Source organism: Nelumbo nucifera, chromosome 4, assembly GCF_055504915.1.
Source record: "Nelumbo nucifera cultivar China Antique chromosome 4, China Antique-T2T, whole genome shotgun sequence".
Taxonomy (NCBI): Eukaryota; Viridiplantae; Streptophyta; class Magnoliopsida; order Proteales; family Nelumbonaceae; genus Nelumbo; species Nelumbo nucifera.
Window position 1 is genome coordinate 76,814,240 of NC_142652.1, and position 20,877 is coordinate 76,835,116.

At 38.0% G+C, this 20,877-nt stretch overlaps 1 protein-coding gene across 1 annotated transcript in view; it reads right to left on the reverse strand.

The window, feature by feature from the left end:
- Positions 1-3,833: 3,833 nt before the first annotated feature.
- Positions 3,834-20,877, reverse strand: part of LOC104605048 (pentatricopeptide repeat-containing protein GUN1, chloroplastic-like) — a 33,227-nt gene continuing 16,183 nt past the window's right edge. Inside the window, exons 3-4 of the mRNA XM_010269648.3 lie at positions 4,484-4,668; positions 3,834-4,363 (exon numbers count right to left, since the gene is read on the reverse strand). Of these exons, the coding sequence (XP_010267950.1) occupies positions 4,099-4,363; positions 4,484-4,668 (450 nt within the window). The 3' untranslated portion in view covers positions 3,834-4,098. The remainder of the gene's footprint in view (positions 4,364-4,483; positions 4,669-20,877) is intronic.

Genomic DNA, 20,877 nt, shown 5'->3' on the forward strand with positions numbered 1-20,877 from the left:
TTATCATTCCGAATTAATAGTGAGAAATATTATCAGTAATTAGTTAATATCAGTAGTTAAGTATTAGCAGTAATTATTATCAGTAATTAATTAATATTAGTGAGTTATTATTATTAGTAATTAATAGCTGAAATTAATTAATTAGAAGTCATTAATTATTATTAGTACCCCTCTTTCAAAAAGTTGACTCATCATCATCGTCATCATCAATGACAACAACTTGATAAATACATAATTTGATAAAAATAGGTAAATATCATTAATTTATTTTTTTATCTTTTAGAAAACTGAGTAAGAGAAAAATAAAATGGTTAGCATTGCGAATGAAAAATTTGGATTTTTGCAAAAAAAATATATATATTGAACATAAAAAACCAATTACTCAAAAATAAGGTCATTAATGAAAGAGTAATTAAAATTATTCTATAAATATTAATTTTAAGAAATTAATACTTAATAATTGTCTGAATTAAAACGAGTAATTTCAACAAATAAATTTTGCTATTAACATTTTTTAATAATAATCAGTATTATTAATAAATTAATAATATATTAATAATTGTGAAATCAATAATAATAATAAGTATATTATTATTGTTATTATTATTATTATTATTATTATTATTATTATTATTATTATTATTATTATTATTATTATTATTATTAACTAATAATATATTCTTATTATGTCTGTATTGATTTTGAAATCAGTAATGCTAAAGTATTATTATTATTATTTTATTTTTATTTTTAATAAGTAATTAATTTGTTATAACTATGATTTTTAGTTAATTCATAAAATAATATTTGCTTTTATAATTCTTTAAGCTTAACAATATTGAATAATTTAAAGTTTTATAATTTAACTTTCACTAAATGAAATATTTATTGGAGAATAATAATAGTATTAATTATAATTACTTGTAATAATAATAACAATGTAAATAAGTAACACTAATTATGTATTTATAAAATAATTAATATTAATATAAAATGATTATATCCCAATTAATAATTAACATTATTAAAATACTTATTAATTATCATTAATTAATTAACATTCCAAAGTAATAATTATCATCACTAGTATTAGTAATAATTAATTTTAATTATTGATAATAATATAATTATATTCATTAATATAATATTATTAATTATAATTACTTATATTAATATAATTAATTATTTCATATAAATGTGTGAATTATAATTTCTGATAATAATTACCATTAAATATTTATTTTCAAAATAATTAGTGAGTTAATATAAATATAAAATGATTATTTCCAAATTATTAATTACCATTATGAAAATATTTATTATTAATTATAACTACTGATAATAATATAGTTAATTATTTCATATAAATGTATGAATTACAATTTTTATAATAATTATAATATAAATAATTACCATTAAATATTTATTTTCAAAATAATTAATATGAGTTAATATAAATATATAATGATTATTTCCGAATTATTAGTTACCATTATGAAAATATTTATTAATTATCATTTCGAATTAATAATGAGCAATATTTCTAGTAATAAATTATCAGTAATTATTATAAGAAATTATTTTCAGTAATTAATTATTATTAGTGAGTAATTATTACTAGTAATTAATAGCTGGAATTAATTAATTAGAAGTAATTAACAGTAATTAATTAGTAATTAACAGCTGTAATTAATTCATTAGAAATAGTTAACAGTAATTATTATTAGTAATTAGTAGCTGGAATTAATTAATTAGTTTAGTAGTTAACAGTAATTAATAGCACAACTTCCTTTTTTTTAGGAAATGATTGAAAGTGGGAGCTTCCCACTTCTCACGACTCTGCATGGTGGGGGGGGGGGGCTCCACTCTACATGATAGTGGGCTCTTTTCTTGAACTACCACTAATCAAAATTTGACACATGTCTAGTGGGCTCTATTCTTAAACTACCACTATTCAGATTTTGACACGTGTCCATTTTGTTTAAATCTTTGAAATGATAGGCATCTGAATGTAAGAGGGCCACATGTCTGACTGGGGAGACTTTAGCTTGATTTCATTACTTTAATATATATATATATATTTATATTAGATTGGCTGGGTTGAAAATAAACTTATTATCTTAGGCCGGGCGTTCCACACTAACCAAATCCACGCTGGAAGCCCTTCTAACATATCACATGCAAACACACTCTCTCCCTAAAACAATATTGCATGATTTTCAGAACCGGACAAGACTGGATGGTTGGATCAGAAAAATTGGGAACTGGTAAGATGATTGGTTCCGTTTTACTCCAAAACCGTTATTTCGCCAAAAACTGTTGATTTGATCAGTAAACTGCTGACTTAGGCAGTTGAACGGTTTTGGCAGTTTTATTTTTTATTTTTGTCAGAATGAGCCATCCACTTGGTTCTAATGGTCAGACCGTTCGACTCAAGAACCAGAAGTCAGGTTTGTTGTCCGGTTCAATTTTAAAAAACTTGCAATATGCTATCAGACGGGCAAATTATGTCAAGATTTTTGGTGAGGCCATACATCTGACACTAAGAAAACACACTTCAAATCTTGGGAGCACAAAGATAATGGTGGTTTAGGTTTCATTCTAAACCATATCCGAAATCAAGCCCTTCTTGCCAAATTATTATGGAAATTTTTCACTTTCGGCATACTCTGTGGGGCAAAAATTATGGAAGCTAAATACCTGAAAGGTGAATCATCTTGGTGTTCAAAAACACGCAGTCAAAGTTTCACAGATATGATCAGGCATTCTTAAATCCAAGCAGCTGGTTGTTCTGAGAGGATATATGTGGATTTTGGGAGACAGCTGGGATGTTGATTTTCTGAATGATCCATGGTGTGACACAGGATTAATTCTTGGAGCTAATTCTGATTCAACAAATTCAGTTGGTATGAGCTGGTTATCTAATCTCCCTCCTCAACTTACAGCAACACGACGGCAATTAGTTACTCAAGGTTCAATTGCCACATCCTTCTACGGAAATTTCTGACAAACTAGTCTGGAGTTGGACATATACGCCTCATGGTAATTTTACAACCTCTTCGTACTTCAATCTGAGCAACCTAGTGGTTCCATATCCAATTTACTACATGGAGATATGCAATGGCACCATCTATGAAAATTGAAGTTGATTCCCTCATCGGTTCAGAGGGGCCGGTTTAAGGCCCAGCTACCCTCTAAACCAGTGGCTGACCTGATACAACCCCAGTAGGGGTATATTGGGAAGCCACCAACACAATACGTATCGACCAATACGGCCTGATACATGTCAATACTTTAAACCTTGCTCTCACAATTGTCAAGCTTCTGTAGGCAGCAGGGGTGGAACCAGAGGGGACCCAGGAGAGCCATACCCCCCCCCCCCCATGGTTCAGAAAATGTCCACTATATTACAGCTTTCTATCTAAATTTTCCCCTCCCCCCACTCTCCACCTCAATGGTTCCTCATAAAAATTTCCTGACTCCGCCCCTGGACAGCGACATCTGATCCCCCTTGGCGACTACAAAAATTGGTTGGTGGTCAATTGCAGGAGCCTACTTTCTTATCTTCCTCGGTTCGATTTGTACCCAAAAATGCTAATGTTGCTGCCCATACAGTGGCACGTCATGGACTTATTCTACGTTGAACACATACTTGGTCCATGACTTCATTCTTAGCACAATTGTTGTAATTCTGAACCGAGTCTTGGAATGCAATTAGCCCTTGGGCTTCTCAAAAAAAAAAAAAAAAAAAAAAAAATCTTTCATTTTATTTCTCAGTTCTCACAAATAAAGCCAAATCTGAAGCAAAAGTAAACCAGAATTCACACTCAGCCTTTTTGCACTACCATGCACTTACACCAGTGCAAATGAAAAAATATATATTCTCCTTGCCTTCTTAGGGTATAGATTTTATAGCTAATGTTGTACGGTTGTACTAACTAGCAAAGGAAATTTTGCCTCGATAGAAATGCAGACACGGAAACAAAAGCTACAAGAGATGAATAAATACTCTTCTGCACTTACTGCACATATAAATTACAAGGAATGAACACATTAGGAAACCACTGAAGCTATTGCAAAAAGGGGGAGGGGGTTCAACTACAATGATAGTATTTGTAAGTCAGAAGACCGATCAGACCCAACACTTTCAGGATGCGTCCTGTCATCATGAAGAATGAGGACCTTTAATGTGCCAGATTCCCTTAACCAGGCAGCTACAACAGCCCCCGGTGATATAAAGCGGCCAAGGTTGCACTTGGCGACATGGAAGGGGGCACCAATTCCAGCAAGCAGTGCCTCAACAGCCCGCCTTAGAGTGCCATCACCAGCTACTTTGCTGTGTTTACCCCATCCTGTCAAAATGCTGTAGAGAAACATGTTGAATGTAAAAAAACATCTAAAAGTAAAAATAAACAAGTCAATGAAAGCATATGTATCATCTTATCAAGGTTGTCCTCGGACAAGTTGCGACTACAATACATACCTCAGTAATTTTGGCAATTCACGCCCTTCGTAAACAATAGAGCGTATATTGAGCAACCAGGCATGTACCATAGCCTGAGCAGCCCCTGAAGACATCAAATGCAAATCCAAGCATGAATCACACCATGCATTCTCCCATACATGTCGACGTTTACCTTCAAGTACAACTAACTGAGCCCCTCGTTTCTGCATAAAAATAAGATGGGCGACTTCAGAACTTACCAGCAATACAACCCTAAGATGGCACATCTTATACAAGACAAGCGTGTCCCAGTAATACAGTAAGTATCTACACGTTTCACAGCCTCTGAAATCAATGTCCTAAACCCCCCTTGAGAGACAGCTTTGGACAAAAGATGCACAGTTTTGCCTAATGACAATATTAACCAAGACAGCAGGGCACAACAATGTTTTAAAAGCTGGGTCTAACCGGGTAATTGAATCACAAAATTAACAATCCATCTGAAACCAGTTGACAGTTAATAAGGTATGCAACTTGGGCAGACTATCAGCCTGCAACCAATGCAGTGGAAATTCTTCAAATTGGGTATGGAATTTGCACCCTCATAGTGGATCAGACATTCTGCTTTGGCATTCGGACTGCAGTTCATTGTACAGTGCAATTTTTTAATACAGGCACAATGTTGTTGTTTCGATCAGTAACTACTACTTTTCTTTTTTTTTGGAGAAAAGGTAAGTACATTATATAAATCAAAAGTATATGGTCTCTGTAAAATGAGTTTCTGTACAAATGTAAGCCATGTGAGGATCTCAAAAAAGCCCACCTTCAAAACAGAAATAGAAAAGGTAGATTATGAACAGCCAACCAATCCTTTTCAACCACCAAATTAAGCACCTCCACTTAAATTGTAGATGTTTGATCATAAATTCTATTATTTCTCTCATACCATATAGACCACATGATTGCCAGTGGGATAGATGACCAGCACACTTTCCCTTTTTCAGTCATTCCAGAACCTGCCACTCTTCTAGAAGTGCTTTTACAGTACCTGGGAAGCACCAGATTAGACTAACTGCCTTCAAAATATGATTCCACACTGCTATACTGAAGTTGCAAAGCAAAAATAGGTGGTTTGAGGCCTCTGCTTCCTAATTACATACGGAGCACCTCAAATCTGAAATGTTGAAACCCCTATTTACAAATAGCATTTGAGAACCCTACCCTTTCCTTCAAAACAAACATAGCCTTAGTGAAAAGTTTGGATATTCCTTTCCACACACCACATCCATACAGCATTTGAGGCCTCTCTGCATCCCAAATTCCCAACCATTGCACCTTTCCCTGTATTTCTCTGCAATTCCTCTCAATAAGTTGCCGGGTTTCCCTTGAGAACCTCCAGAACCACTTGCCTAACAAGGCAACATTGAAGTTTTAAACCTGTCTGATTCCTAGACCCCCATGAGAAATAGGCCTGCAAACTTGTTCCCAATTCACCAGATAGAATTTGAACAATTCCCACTAGCCAAGCCACAAGAAATCCCTCATCTTTTTTCTTTTCTGCCACTTCTGAGAGAATTTGGTAAAAGACATGCAACAAGCAAGAAGGCTTGCCAAAACACTTTTGGTGAGTGCAACCTTCCCCCCTTTTTTAGAGGTACTCAGCTTTCCAAGTAGCCATCTTCGTGCCCACTCTCTAAGATCGGATCCCAAATAGCCATCAATGTACATTTAGCCCCAAGGGGCAACTCCAAATACTTTGAAGGGAAGCTGCCAACTATGCACCCTAGTAATTCAGCAAGTTCATGAACATCAGTGATTTCCCCAACTGCTAACATTTCTGTCTTTATACTTGTGTTGAGGTTGCTGATCTGTAATATTATATTAGAACTAGTGTCACTTACTTAAGTAAGGGCACATGTGTCTTTTCCATTATGTTAGTAATATAAAACATGTCTGGCTGAATGGGAGAGGTAATTTTTCTCTCATTCGAACCAGACTTTTCTTCTCTCCTTTTCTCCTCTTTTCTCTCTCTTTCTTTCTTCTTTCTTCTTCTCTCTTCTTGGCTGTTATCAGACTAACAGAACACAAGGGCAGGCCGAATCATAATATGGTATCAGAGAACAACTAAGCAACTCGGATCTGCCCAGATTTCTGTTTTCTGCGCACTCAGTCTAGGGTTTTCTCTTGATTTCTCTGCCATCAATTGGAGATAAGGGAAAGTGCTGAAAAGGAGTGGTCGCCCTCTTCCCTTGGAGGTCTCTATGCCTCCAGTTGTGCTGTTCATGGTCAGTTGCTGTGGTTTCTAAGAAGCCCTCCCCTAATCGATGAAGAGAAGAGGGCTGATTCGTGTGGTACAGTGGGTGTCTTGTGTGGTCTGATTTCTTTTTGTGTGGTTTGTTTTTCAGGTGATGAGGTAAGAGATTTTTATGCATATTTTTGTAATGAATCAAATAGGAAGTATGTTTCAGATCGTATGGTGGGATTTCAGACTGTAGTGTGTTAGGGTTTATGTTGTTTTTTAATATGATTCGAAGGGGGAGTGGTCCTCATATAGTGTGGTGAGATTTCAGGTAGTCGTGGGGTAGGGTTTGTGGTGTAAAGAGTGCAATCTTCAGCAATAACAAGTGCTGAAACCAGTGTGATCAGTGTGATCAAGTAGTGTGCAGTGTGCTGAATTCAGTAATAACAGAATTCAGCAATGGGAGATAGCAGTGATAGCAAATCTAATGTGATCATACCTATTGACTACCTGAATGTTCAAATGACCTCCATTAAACTGAATGGAGAGAATTATGTACCTTGGGCTAAATCTGTAGAAGTTTTTCTGAAGGCAAAGAAGAAGATGAAACACACAAGGGAGGAGAAACCCTCCACTTATTCTCATCAGTATCACTGGGAACAAGAGGGTGCACAGATTATCACATGGTTATGGAACAGTATGGAACCCAAGATTAGTGTAAATTTCATGTTTCTTGACACTGCCAAAGATGTGTGGGACCTATGCTAAGAAGTTGTATTCTGGTCAAGACAATACAACCAAAGTATATCAGCTGTATCAGGAATACTTTAATCTGCAACAGGGCAATCAGAGTCTTGAGGAGTACTATGCTAGTATGAGAAACATTCGTAATGAGTTGAATGTTTATCACCCCTTCACTTCTGATGTCAAAATTCAGCAACAACAGAGAGAACAACTTGATGTGACTCAATTTTTGGTGGGGCTGAAATCTGAGTATGAACCAGTGCAAGCTCAAATACTAGGGTGGTCAGCTCTCCCTTCCTTAGAAGAGGTGTTTGCTCAACTCCGGAGGACTTCCATTGAATGTACTGAGAACTCTAATGTTTCTGATAGATCCGGCTTTGCAGTATCAAGAGGATATGGTGTTAGAGGTAGAGCTCGAGGAGCTCAGTCTGGCCGAAGTGGTAGCAGTGGTGGTGGTGGACCTACATATAACCGTGGTGGTGGTCATACTGGAGGTAGAGATTCAGGGGGAGCCCGTGGCAGAGGACGTGGCTCGGGTCCGAGGAGATGTACTGATTGTGGTATGGATGGACATACCATTAATTATTACTATGACTTGCATGGTTCACCCTCAACTTGGGCCAATCATGCCATGACTAGTGACACTAGTTTCAGACAGGAGAATCGTTCAGCTGATCAGATGCCTCCTACATCCACAGAAGTTACTGGGAAGGAGATGGTGGGTGTTCCTCGTGATGAGTATGAGAGGTTTGTCCAATCCACGTCTCAACAGAACACGGCAACTTTCACACAATCAGGTATGGGTTGTTTGGCATCCACACCCAATCCCTGGATTATTGACTCTGAAGCCTTCGATCACATGACTGGAACTCCAGGTGTGTTTTCTTCCCTCTCTCATTGCTCAACATCACAATCTGTTACCCTTGCTAATGGTTCCACATCCTCCATTTGTGGTGTTGGCAATGTTAATATGACCCCCCTATCTTTATCCTCTATTTTGTATGTCCCTAAATTTCCGTTTAACCTTATGTTTGTTAGTAAGTTGATCAAGTCACTCAATTGCTCTATTACTTTTTACCCTTCTTCATGTGTTTTTTAGGATCTCAACACGGGGATGAAGATTGGTGGAGGGCATGAAGCTGGTGGATTGTATTATCTTGACAGTGGTGGAAGAACATCAACAGCTCTCCAGTCATCCCTCTCTCCTCTCCAGTGGCACTGTCGATTTGGTCATCCTTCGTTGAAGTTTTGAAATCTTTGGTCCCTTCGTTGAGTCAACTTTCTGTTTTAGATTGAGTCGTGTCAATTGGGGAAACATCGTGTTCCCTTTAGTCCTAGGGTTGATAACCGCGTGTTGAGTCCTTTTTCTTTGGTTCATTCAGATGTTTGGAGTCCTTATAAAGTGATGTTATACAATGGATATAGATATTTTGTCATTTTTGTTGATGATTATTCAAGGATGGCATGGCTCTATTCAATAAAAGAAATGAGTGAATTGTTTACCATCTTCCAAAAATTTTATGCTGAGATTCGCAACCAATTTGGTGTTCATATTAAAATTTTTTGTTCCGATAATGGTCGTGAATATTTCTCTTCATCATTTCAAGAATACTTGGACCAACATGACATTATACATCAGACCTCATGTACCTACACCCCACAACAAAATGGGGTGGTTGAGAGAAAGAATCATCAGATTTTGGAAATAGCTCGATCCCTCATGCATCACATGAATGTTCCCAAACCCTTTTGGAGTGATGCAGTGCTTACTTCTTGCTTCTTGATTAATCGGATGCCCACGTCTATCATTGATGGTCATTCCCCATTCACTACCTTGTTTCCCACCTTGTCTCTGTTTCCTCTTTCTCCTCGGGTCTTTGGGTGTGTCTACTTCGTCCATAATCTGGGCCCCGGGAAGGACAAGTTAGATGCACGATCCATTAAGTGCATCTTCCTTGACTATTCCCGGACCCAGAAAGGGTATAAGTGTTATCATCCTAGTCCTCGACGTTCCTTTGTGTGTGCTAATGTTACCTTCTTTGAGTCTACTCCGTTTTTCTTGGGGTCCGGTGATGCTTCCTCATCACCTCCTCCTCTTCCACTTCCAATTGTGGATTCTATTCCCCTTGTTCCAGCTATGACCAAGTCATTGCCTCCAGTGCCACCACCTGTTGAACCACCTATCCATCAAGTGTATACACATCGCCCACATGTACTGGTTGCTACTCCTCTAGCTCCATCAATGTCGACAGATCCGGCAGTTGTCTCCACACCAGCCCCAAACCCAATATCTGATCTTGATCTTCCCATTGCCTTGCAGAAAGGTAAACGCACTTGTACCCTTCATCCTATTTCTAATTATGTTTCACTCACTCACATTTCCACTTCCCATAGTCAGTTTATCTCTTTGTTATCCTCAGTTGTTGTCCCTAAGGATGTCCAGGAAGCCCTTGCCTCTCTAGGGTGGTGCCATGCAATGGAAGAACTCTCAGCTCTAACTCATAAACATACTTGGGACCTCACCACTCTTCCTCCTAGGAAGCAGGTTGTCGATTGTAAGTGGGTTTATACTAGTAAGTATTTACCTGATGGTAGTGTAGAGCGCCTGAAAGCTAGATTTGTTGCAAAAGGATACTCCCAAACCTATGGTATTGACTACACAGAGACCTTCTCCCCAGTTGCTAAGATAGGTTTGTGTTGTGATCTCTCTTGCTGCTATGTATGATTGGCCCCTCTATCAGCTTGATATCAAGAATGCTTTCTTGCATGGTGATTTGCTCGAGGAGGTTTATATGGAGCAACCACCGGAGTTTGTTGCTCGGGGGGAGGATGGTAAGGTATGCAGACTACACAGTCTCCTCGAGCATGGTTTGGTATCTTCAGTGAGGTGGTAAAGAAGTTTGGTATGAAACAGTGCCAAGTTGATCATCCAGTCTTCAGTCATGACTCTCAAGCAAGAAAAATCCTATTGCTGGTGTATGTAGATGATATTGTTATTACCGGGAGTGATAAAATGGGCATTGACAGGTTGAAGACTTTTCTACAGGAACATTTTCAAACAAAGGACCTTGGTAAATTGAAATATTTCTTGGGGGTAGAAGTAGCAAGGTATAAGCATGGTATTAATTTGTGTCAGAGGAAATATGTGCTTGATTTGCTGGAAGAAACAGGTTTGTTAGGTGCTAAACCAACTAAAACACCTATGGAAACAAATACCAAGCTGAGTAGTGATATGGGTGAAGTGTTTGAAGACCCTAGCCAGATATTTCATTTGCAGTTCGTGTGGTAAGTCAGTTCATGCAGAAACCTCGAGTTCCTCATTGGGATGCGGTTCTAAGAATTGTGAGGTATTTAAAAGGGGCTCCTGGTCGTGGTTTGATATACAAAAGTGGTGGAAAACTTGAAATAGAATGACATATTGATGCTGACTAGGCTGGTTCTATGTCTGATAGGAGGTCTACCACAGGCTATTGCACTTTTCTAGGGGGTAATCTAGTTGCATGGAAAAGTAAGAAGCAGACAGTCGTGGCGAGAAGCAGTGCAGAGGCAAAATATAGAGCTATGGCACATACTACTTGTGAATTAGTGTGGCTAAGGAACCTTCTACAGGAGATAGGATACAATGTTAAAACTCCAATGAAGCTCTACTGTGACAATCAGGCAGCAGTTCATATTTTTTCTAATCCGGTGTTTCATAAAAGAACCAAGCACATAGAGGTCGACTGTCACTTTGTGAGAGAGAAGGTGCTGAACGGAGTGATAGACACTGCATATGTTAACACAGGGAACCAGTGGGCAGACTTATTTACTAAAGGGTTGAGTCGGGGAAGAGTGGACTACATATGTAACAAGCTGAGACTATATGATATATACTCACCAGCTTGAGGGGGAGTGTTAGTGTCGAATATGTAGGGGTATTTCTATCTTTATACTTACGTTGAGGTTGTTGATCAGTAATATTATATTAGAACTAGTGTCCCTTACTTAAGTAAGGGCACATGTATCTTTTCCATTACGTTAGTAATATAAAACATGTCTGGCCAAATGGGAGAGGTAATTTTTATCTCATTCGAACCAGACTTTTCTTCTCTCCTTTTCTCCTCTTTTCTCTCTCTCTCTTTCTTTCTTCTTTCTTCTTCTCTCTTCTTGGCTATTATCAGACTAACAGAACTCAAGGGCAGGCCGAATCATAATACCCTTTTCCTCCTTTGATCTTCCTCCAATAATCTCCCTTCCTCTACCAAATCAATATCAGCTATGATTTTCTGAAGCTCTACCTTCCTCTTCCCATCAAGATTCATTCTCTTTCATTGCCATAGTTTTATCTTTCAGCAGCTACAACTTTTTACTCACAATATGGCTAGCAGACCCTTCAAAGGAAGCTTCTTGTGACCATTTCTTAATGTTTGTATCAAAAGCCTCCAACCCTAGCCAGCAGTGCCCAATCTAAAAGGATGATGGTTCTTCTTTAGGCCACCTATATCTAAACGCAAAGAAATATGACCGAACACTACCCTTGGCAACACTTCTTGGAAGGTTTGTGAATGGATCGGATTCAGCAAAGTCCAAATCCAATCTGATTATTGAAAAAATTGCATCCAAATCCGATCAGATTTGAAGATCTCATATTTGAATTCAAATTTGAATCCTAACAGACTCGGATCATATTCAGACTTAATCCGACTCGGCATTAATTTTTTAAAATACAAAAAAAAAGATTATTACTTTTCAAATTATATATAATAATAAACTAATGCAAATACAACATACTGATTTTATAATAATATATAAATTCATATAATACATTTTATATAATTTTAAATATAATTATATAAATTTTATATATTAAAATCAAAATCCGATCTAATTACATAAACACATCATCTAAATCCAAGGTAATCAGATCGGATGTCGAATTGAGCCGCCGAGTTTCAGGTATCATTGGCAAGCCTACTTCTTGGGATGTGCATTTGGAAAACTTTCTTCTCATTTAGCTAAAATAAAAAGTCTGTCCAATCTGACCAAAGAGGGGCTCCTCTTGGTTGTTAATCCAAGTGTACTTAGCTCTTGCAAAGGAAGATCTATCAACTCCCACCTTTGGATAAGATCAATAAAGTCTCATGACCTCTTTTTCACCCTACTACCACAACCTCGGTCAGATAGTTTTAGAATTGCATATCTCCACCAATCACCCAATCCACCCTGACTGCATCCAGCTCCTTCCAAAAATCAACCCTTGATCTGGAATCAATTGGCCCATAGACCCCTGTTACCGCGATTCGCAGATTCTTTTGCATCCAAACCAACTTTGTTGATATGGAGAAGGCCCCTATATGTTTATCCAAACATTTGAAAGTGCTATTCTTACATACTAGAGCTACACCACTAGCTATATTAACTGCAAGAATCTCTAGCTAGTCAAATGGTTCTAACCCCTAAATACTTTTCACCACTTCATACTTTGGCATTGATGTTTGGTTTCCTAAAATAATAAATGTCCGGATTCCTTTCTCTTAGAATTGCATATTCTAGTAGTCTCCTCCTCCCCAAGCCGAGGCCGCAAATATTCCATGTAATTACTTTGATTCTCTTCATTGAATTATCCCTTTCTCCACCATATTCGGTTAGCACTTCCTGCATTTTCATTCAAATCCCAAGCCAACCTCAATAGTTCTATAGCCTATCTGTTGTTTTTGTCCCTTTCTCCACCAAGAACCTGTTTTTAATTGCAGCAAGCTATGTCATTGTTTCTTCTTCAAAACCCTTGATAGAAACTCCTAAATACTCCCCTAACTAAGAATTTAAGCATGACCCAAATAGAAATTTCATCTTCTGCAGCATACCTCAGATTAACCAATCTCAGATGGAGCTGTGATGGGGGAACAAAGATTTCCATTTCAGTAAGGACCACCGCTAAAGGTTCTACCGTTCTAGAGTCTGTTCCTGAGTTTGGGAAGAAGGATGAGCTTCTCCTTTAGCAATCATCATCGCCAGGAACTCTGATGTCAGTCAGGTATGCCAGTATTTCCTCTGTTTATGCCCTTGTATTGTAGTTAATCCCTTCCATAATTTCTTTATCATATTTATCTACATCCAGCTGTAGTGATTGTTGGTCCCATCAAACATTCCTCTGTTGAGGCATACAACACAACATCTTGATCAAAGTTTCATGGCTGTTAATGGCTGTAATGGCTTCCTGAAGGAATAACAAAGAAAATAGGGAGAGAAAGAAGAGAGAAAAATACCTGGAATCACTCATAGGGTGCCTAGAATCACTCTAGGGCATGGGAATCACTCACCATAGCTAGCATGAGCTGAAGAAAACTCAATAAACTTCATTGCCTTTCTATAAAACGTCCATACATATTTATAGACTCTGAACTTATACTAATCATAGGAGTCAAACTGTTGGACTCATAATAGTCTTAGGAGTCAAACTGTTAATCCTAGGACCCAAACTAAGTTGTCATATCCTATATGAATTCAAAGAAGACTCAATAACTCAAATCCTACTTATGAAATGACTTCGAAATTTTAAACATAAACAAACTATAACTAGACAAATTAAACCCTATAGAAAAATTATAAAATGGAAAAGATACCCTTGGTGTACAATTCAGTCCAAATCCCAAGTACCATCACTATGCCATATCATGACCTGTTGTAAGGCCTTCTTCTTTCTAGAATAAGTCTTCAAGGGTGCTGATCGAATCCTATCATCTCTCCCTGGCGAGTTAAAATACCTTTCATAAAGATTCGATACCCTCCTATAGCATTAGATATTATTTCCTCATCCAAAACATCCTTTGGAATGTCATTTGGAGCTGCGATAGTTGGCAATTTAGGTATAGTCTTAAAAGAATCCACTAATTCCCATGTCATCTGGCAACTCTAGAGCATAGGCATTAGCACTTATCTTCTTGATGATTTTGTAAGGACCGGCACTCTTTGAGTGGAACTTCTTGTACACACCTTTAAGAAGATGTTCTGGTCATATGCATACCATAACCATGCCTCCCTCTTGATAATTTGCCAACCGTCGATGAATATCAACTCTAGCATTGTATAAATCATTGCTCAATGCAATTTTTCTCTTAACATTATCATGTATCTCTCTTATGTGCCTAGCAAATGCTTTTTCTTCAATACTAGTACGCGTATCTAGTGGTAAGGTAAATAAGTCAATTAGCCGCTTAGGCTGAATACCAATCACCACTTCAAATGGACTTCTTCTTGTGGATCTATTTACTGAGCTGTTATAAGCAAACACAGCTATTGGAAGCATTAGATCCCATCTAGAAGTATGATCACCAACTAGACACCGTAAAAGATCTCCCAAGCTTCTATTTACTACCTCAATCTAACCATTCGTTTGGGGGTGAAACGATGTAGAGAATTTCAACTAAGTATTAAGTAATTTCCAAAGTGTCTTCCAAAAATAACTCATAAACCTGGTGTCCCGATCTGATACAATAGTAGAAGGTACTCCATGAATTCAAACCACTTCTTTGAAAAATATAGTAGCAATATGTGAAGCATCATGTGTTTTGTTGGAAGGTAAGAAATGAACCATCTTGGAGAAAGGATCCACCACAACATTGATTGTATCGTGACCCCTAGTAGCCTTGGGCAATCCAAGGACAAAATCCATGGATAGATTTTGCCATGGTTCATGAGGAATAGGTAGAGGTGTATATAGCCCAGTGTTCTGCTTTCGTCCTTTGGCAAGTTGGCATGTCCTGCATTGATTTATTATACGAGCAACATCATTTTTCAAACTAGGCCAATAAAGTCTATCTTCCACCATAGCAATGGTCTTATTTCTACCAAAATGACCTGCTACACCTCCAACATGTAACTCCCAAACAACAGTCCCGTAAAGAGGTATTTGGTAGACATAAGCAGGTATCATAAAATAGATAACCATTATGCAGTGAAAAGGAAGGATACTCCTCTTGCTTCCTGGCTTGTTAAGTCAGTATAGATGATGCTGAAATCCTTATAACCAGCATAGTCTTGCTTTGGTTGATCAAAACCAATGACTTGGACATTCATGGAATGAAGTATGTAAGCCATCTGACTTAGCCCATCTGCCACTTTATTCTCATTTCCAACTTGGTACTTAAAAACAAAGGTGTATTCTTCTTGTAGGAAGGATACTCATCTTGCTTCCCGGCTTGTTAAGTCAGTATAGATGAGGCTGAAATCCTTACAACCAGCATAGTCTTGCTTTAGTTGATCAAAACCAATAACTTGGACATTCATGGAAAAGTATGTAAGCCATCTGACTTAGCCCATCTGCCACTTTATTCTCATTTCCAAATTGGTGCTTAAAAACAAAGGTGTATTCTTGTAGGACTGAAACCCACTTCCCATGCCTATAGTTTAGTTTCTTTTGGGAATTCGAGTTATTTAAAGCTTCATGATCTGATTAGAACACAAACTCCTTGGATACTAAGTAATGTCGCCAATGTCCTATAACTTGCACTATTGCATATAACTCCTTGTCATAGGTTGAATATTGCTTGGCTTCATTTAGTTTCTCATTATGAAATGCAATGAGATGGCCTTCCTGCATGAGAACCCCTCCAATTCCTAAATCGGATGCATCACATGCCACTTCAAAGACTTTAGAGAAGTCTGGAAGTTGTAAAATAGGTGTCTCTGTTATTTTCTTCTTGATAGTCTCAAATGCCTCTGTTGCTGCCTTCGTCCAATTAAATTCACCTCTTCTCATTGCATCTGTAATTGGAGTCATGATAGTGTTGAACCCCTTAATAAATCTTCTATAAAAAGTTGCTAGGCCGTGGAAGCTTCTAACCTCTTGAAGATTGGTAGGTAGGGGCCATTCTAAGATAGACTTTACTTTCTCAAGATCATCACTTATGCCTTCAACAAAAATAGCAAACCCCAAAAATATAACTTTGGGTGACATGAAAGAGCATTTCTTTAAGTTGATGTAGAGTTTCTCTTGGCACAAAATTCTCACCACTTGACATAGATGATCAATATTTTCTTTTGGACTATGGCTATATATAAGAATATCATCAAAATAAACAACTAGGAAACGACCAATGAAGGTCGAAGTATGTAGGTCATCATCCTCATGAAAGTACTAGGGGCATTGGTTAGTCCAAATGACATAACTAACCACTCGTATAAGCCATCTTTTGTCTTAAATGTTGTCTTCCACTCATCACCAGGCCTAATCCGTATTTGATGATAGCCCCTCCTTAGATCGATCTTTGAAAAAATGGTCGCTCCAGTCATCATATCAAGCATGTCATCAAGCCTAGGAATTGAAAATCTATACTTGATAGTAATCTTGTTGATTGCTCTACAATCAATGCACATACGCCAAGAACCATCTTTCTTTGAAGTGAGAAGAGCTGGAACAGCACATAGACTAAGTTGTTTAAGTTGGCAAGTTCAGCTTGCTCTACAGGATTCATACAATAAGTTGGTAAGTTGGGCAATTGTGACCCTAGCTGCAAGTCAATAGTATGTTGAATGCCTCTCATGGGAGGTAACTCATTAGGTAGCTCTTTTGGTGCCAAATCTAAAAACTCATCCAACACTTTGACCACTTCTTTAGGCATTTCAGTAGGTGGAACAACATCTGATTGCTTTACCTCCTTGGATATTACAACATATGCAACTCCTGTCTCCTTGCTTTCTACTTCAAACTCTTTTGGAGAGCAAATGCAATGGTTTTTTTCTTAGATTCAGCAATGGGCCCTTGGGTTGTAGTCTCCCTTTGAGGTGGTCTAGCATGCCTTTTAATAACTTCCGGTGACATTGGCTTCATGATAACTTGCTTCCCATTAAAGAGGAAGTGATAGGTGTTCTCCCTTCCACAATGGTAGATATCCTTACCATACAACCAAGGCCTTCCAAGCAATTTGTGTGTAACATTCATAAGGACAATGTTACACCAAATAGAATCAGAATAACTACCATAAGAAATAGTAACAAGGGCTCGTTTAGTTACCAAAATTGTTGTCTTATCAACCCAAGCAATCTTGTATGGTTGTGGATGTGGTTGCAGTGTCAACGTCGATCCACAGTAACTTCAGAAATCACATTCATACTACTGCCACCATCTATGATAAGCTTACAATACTTGTCTCCACTCTTTACTATAATTTGAAATATTGTTGTACGAAGCCAATCTTCCTTGAGTTCTTCCTTTGGGGATGCAAGAATATGTCAAACTACACCAACATAGTTGCTGCCTTCATCTAAAGCATCATCATCAGTGAAGGAATAATCCTCTTCTTCAGCTAAGTCATCACCTGGGTCACCTACCGCTTCAATGCTTTCTTCATAAATGATATTAAGGCTTTTGGTAGGACATTGGTAAGCCATATGGCCCTTTCCTCCGCATCTAAAGCAACTAGTATCACCACTAGCAACTAATTTACTCTTATAGTTAACCCCTTGATAAGGTCTAGATCCACTAGGCTTATTAGAGCTGGCATTAGAATATGTTGGCCTAGAAGTCTTTCCCCCATCAGCTTGCTTACGAGCTGCATACTCTCCGGCTTGTGATACAAATTGCCTTGTATTTGTTTGCTTTAAACTCTTCTCAATTTTGACAGCAACTTGGTGGCATCCTCTAAGCCAAAGACTCGAACAGTTACCATCTCCTTGATTTCAGCCCTTAGTCCATTCTTGAATCGAGCCAACTTTTGCCTCACTTTCAGTAGTATCACATCTAATAGATAATTCATCAAATTTACGCATGTATTCGACTATAGATAGTGTACATTGCTTGAGGTCAGTCAATTCCTCATATAACTCATCATGGAAGTCCATTGGGAGGTGCAGTTTGCATCTCTTTGTCGTCCTCTAAGATTAACAGATCCTTCATCTTCACCATTATCATCTTCATGGACAGATTCATTGTTTTGTCCTCCATCCCTTTCATTGATTAGAGGTGCTTCTTGCTGGATTTCTTCTTTTTTAACTTCTTGAAGTTCTTTTACTTGTGCTTCAAGGGTTTCAACTCTCTTGAAAATGGTAGAAATCAATGAATTTTTGTGTGTCAATCAGCCAACCCCTGTACTGCCTGCCACTACGTGTAGCCATGATGATAACAGCCTATAACCTTGGCAATAATACCAACTGATGTAGGACCAGCTCAGTTCTAGTCCTTAGAGAATGTTGAATGGTCTTGATCAGAGTTTTATGGTTGTTGATGGCTGTAATGGCTTCTTGAAGGAATAAGGAAGAAAATAGGGAGAGAAAGAAGAGAGAAAATACCTGGAATCACTTGTAGGGTGCCTAGAATCACTCTAGGGCATGGGAATCACTCACCATAGCTAGCATAAGCTGAAGAAAACTCAATAAACTTCATTGCCTTTCCATAAAACGTCCATGCATATTTATAGACTCTAAACTCATAATAATCCTAGGAGTCAAACTGTTAGGCTCATAATAGTCTTAGGAGTCAAACTGTTAGACTCAAACTAAGTTGTCGTATCCTATTTCAATTCAAAGAAGATTAACTCTAATCCTACTTATGCAATGAAATTTTAAACATAAACACTATAACTAGACAATTTAAACCTTATCATTGGACCGTACAGAAAATTTATAAATAGAAAAAATACCCTTGGTGTTCAATTCAGTCGAAATCCCAAGTACCATCACTATGCCATATCAGGACCTGTTGTAAGGCCTTCTTCTTTCTAGAATAAGTCTTCAAGGGTGCCAATCGATTCCTATCAAAGAGGAAGAAGAAATCTCCTCTTGGCGAATAGGCTCCTTACCTTTACCACATAATAAGTCAACCTAGCCCCAGTCTAGGTTTCCCTAACTGCACTTTTAAACTGGACAAAACCTAGGCCTCGCTGGTCAAAACCTTGATTATGGCCCACTTCTACATTTTGGGCTTAGGCCTTGCGATGCATAGTAACATCCACACCTTGGTCCTTGATTCAATCTACCACCACCTTAGCAATTTTGTCAATTAAAACCACATCACCCTCATCAGTCCACTTGTTTGAATTTTGAAAAGAATCAAATGTCAGCCCATTATTCTTCTTAGGCGCGAATTTGTTTGCACCATTAGATCTATTAAAAGATATATGGTTGAGATTTCATCTTCTACCTCTCCTCTCCACCATTTGCCAACCCTCCCCGTCCCTAGTATCAATAGAGTCAGCAATATTTGGCTCAAGAATACCAATGTCTAAGCAAGATTTCCTTGTCCTTTCCTCTTTCACTAACTTCATCTTTCATTTAACTTCTTCCTCAATGGACAACCTAGCAAGAGTTTTGTGAGCCAACTCGGGTTCTACCTCAACTACTTCCTAGAAATCCGTGGGAGTTTCCATCTTCCCTGATTTGATTTCTTACCAAATAGTGAATTAGTGATTACATACATCGACTCCCTTAATACAATGTTTATTGTTATAGGAATTCCAATCCATCTAACATTGATTCTTATACACTCGATGGTTCCAGTGAAAGCATCATTGTTGTTGACCTCCATGAAACTCCCACTTAGATAACCATTTTTCTAAGCCATCTCATGGTTTCACAGTGCAACAATAATCTGTAAACCATAATCCAAAGGTGATTGCAGATGTCTTCCGTCTTTTTCCACACCCCTATTGAAGGGATGAGAGATCCATCATATGGATGGCCGAACCCTACAAGAAAGTAGGGCGAAATTTCAAAAAATTTCTCTCTCTCCCATCTGGGAATCACATTCCCTGTTTCAGAAAAACTGCATTTTTCAATGATCAATCTTGAACCAAGAACCGAACCAGATCTGAACCAAAACAGTAGGTGAGGGATATACCTGATATGAAGAAACAGTATCCTCCAATGAAGGTGTTCACGCCCAAAGAAGTCTCCAAAGACTGCTCCCACTGAAAATGACATAGTGTAAGGTGGAGCAGAATCAGCAGTGTTCTTCCCAAGAACCAAATCCTTCAGCAAGAATTCGATCGAGGCAGTGAGCACGACTTCAGATCAGCCTTTCTCCAAAGACTGATATCAAGAACTATTCTTGATCGCTCCTACAAAACTAGAGATCGAACCGGCTATGGCGGCAACTGGAGGAGAACGCAGGGAGAAGATGGCGCAGTCACACTATTTGTTGTCTTCTCTCTGGGTGATCTGAGATCTGATCTCTGAGATGCTGGAATGGGCTGAATGGTTTGCCCCCTTCCTCCTTTTATAGACTTAAAGAGATCAGCTCTTAATCTCATTAGGAGGTTTCCAGATCCAAATTCAGATCTGGACTCTCTGAGTGGATAGGGATAACTCCCTATCCTATCTGCTGATCCAATCCCAGATCCGCCCCTCTCTTTAATTAGTCCAACTAAACCAATTTGAAATGGGCTTTAGGCCCAATAAGTCTTATGTGCTCATTAACCTTCCAAACTGCTGCCCGGTTGGGCTTCTTTGTATGGCGTGGGACCCAAACATTGATCTA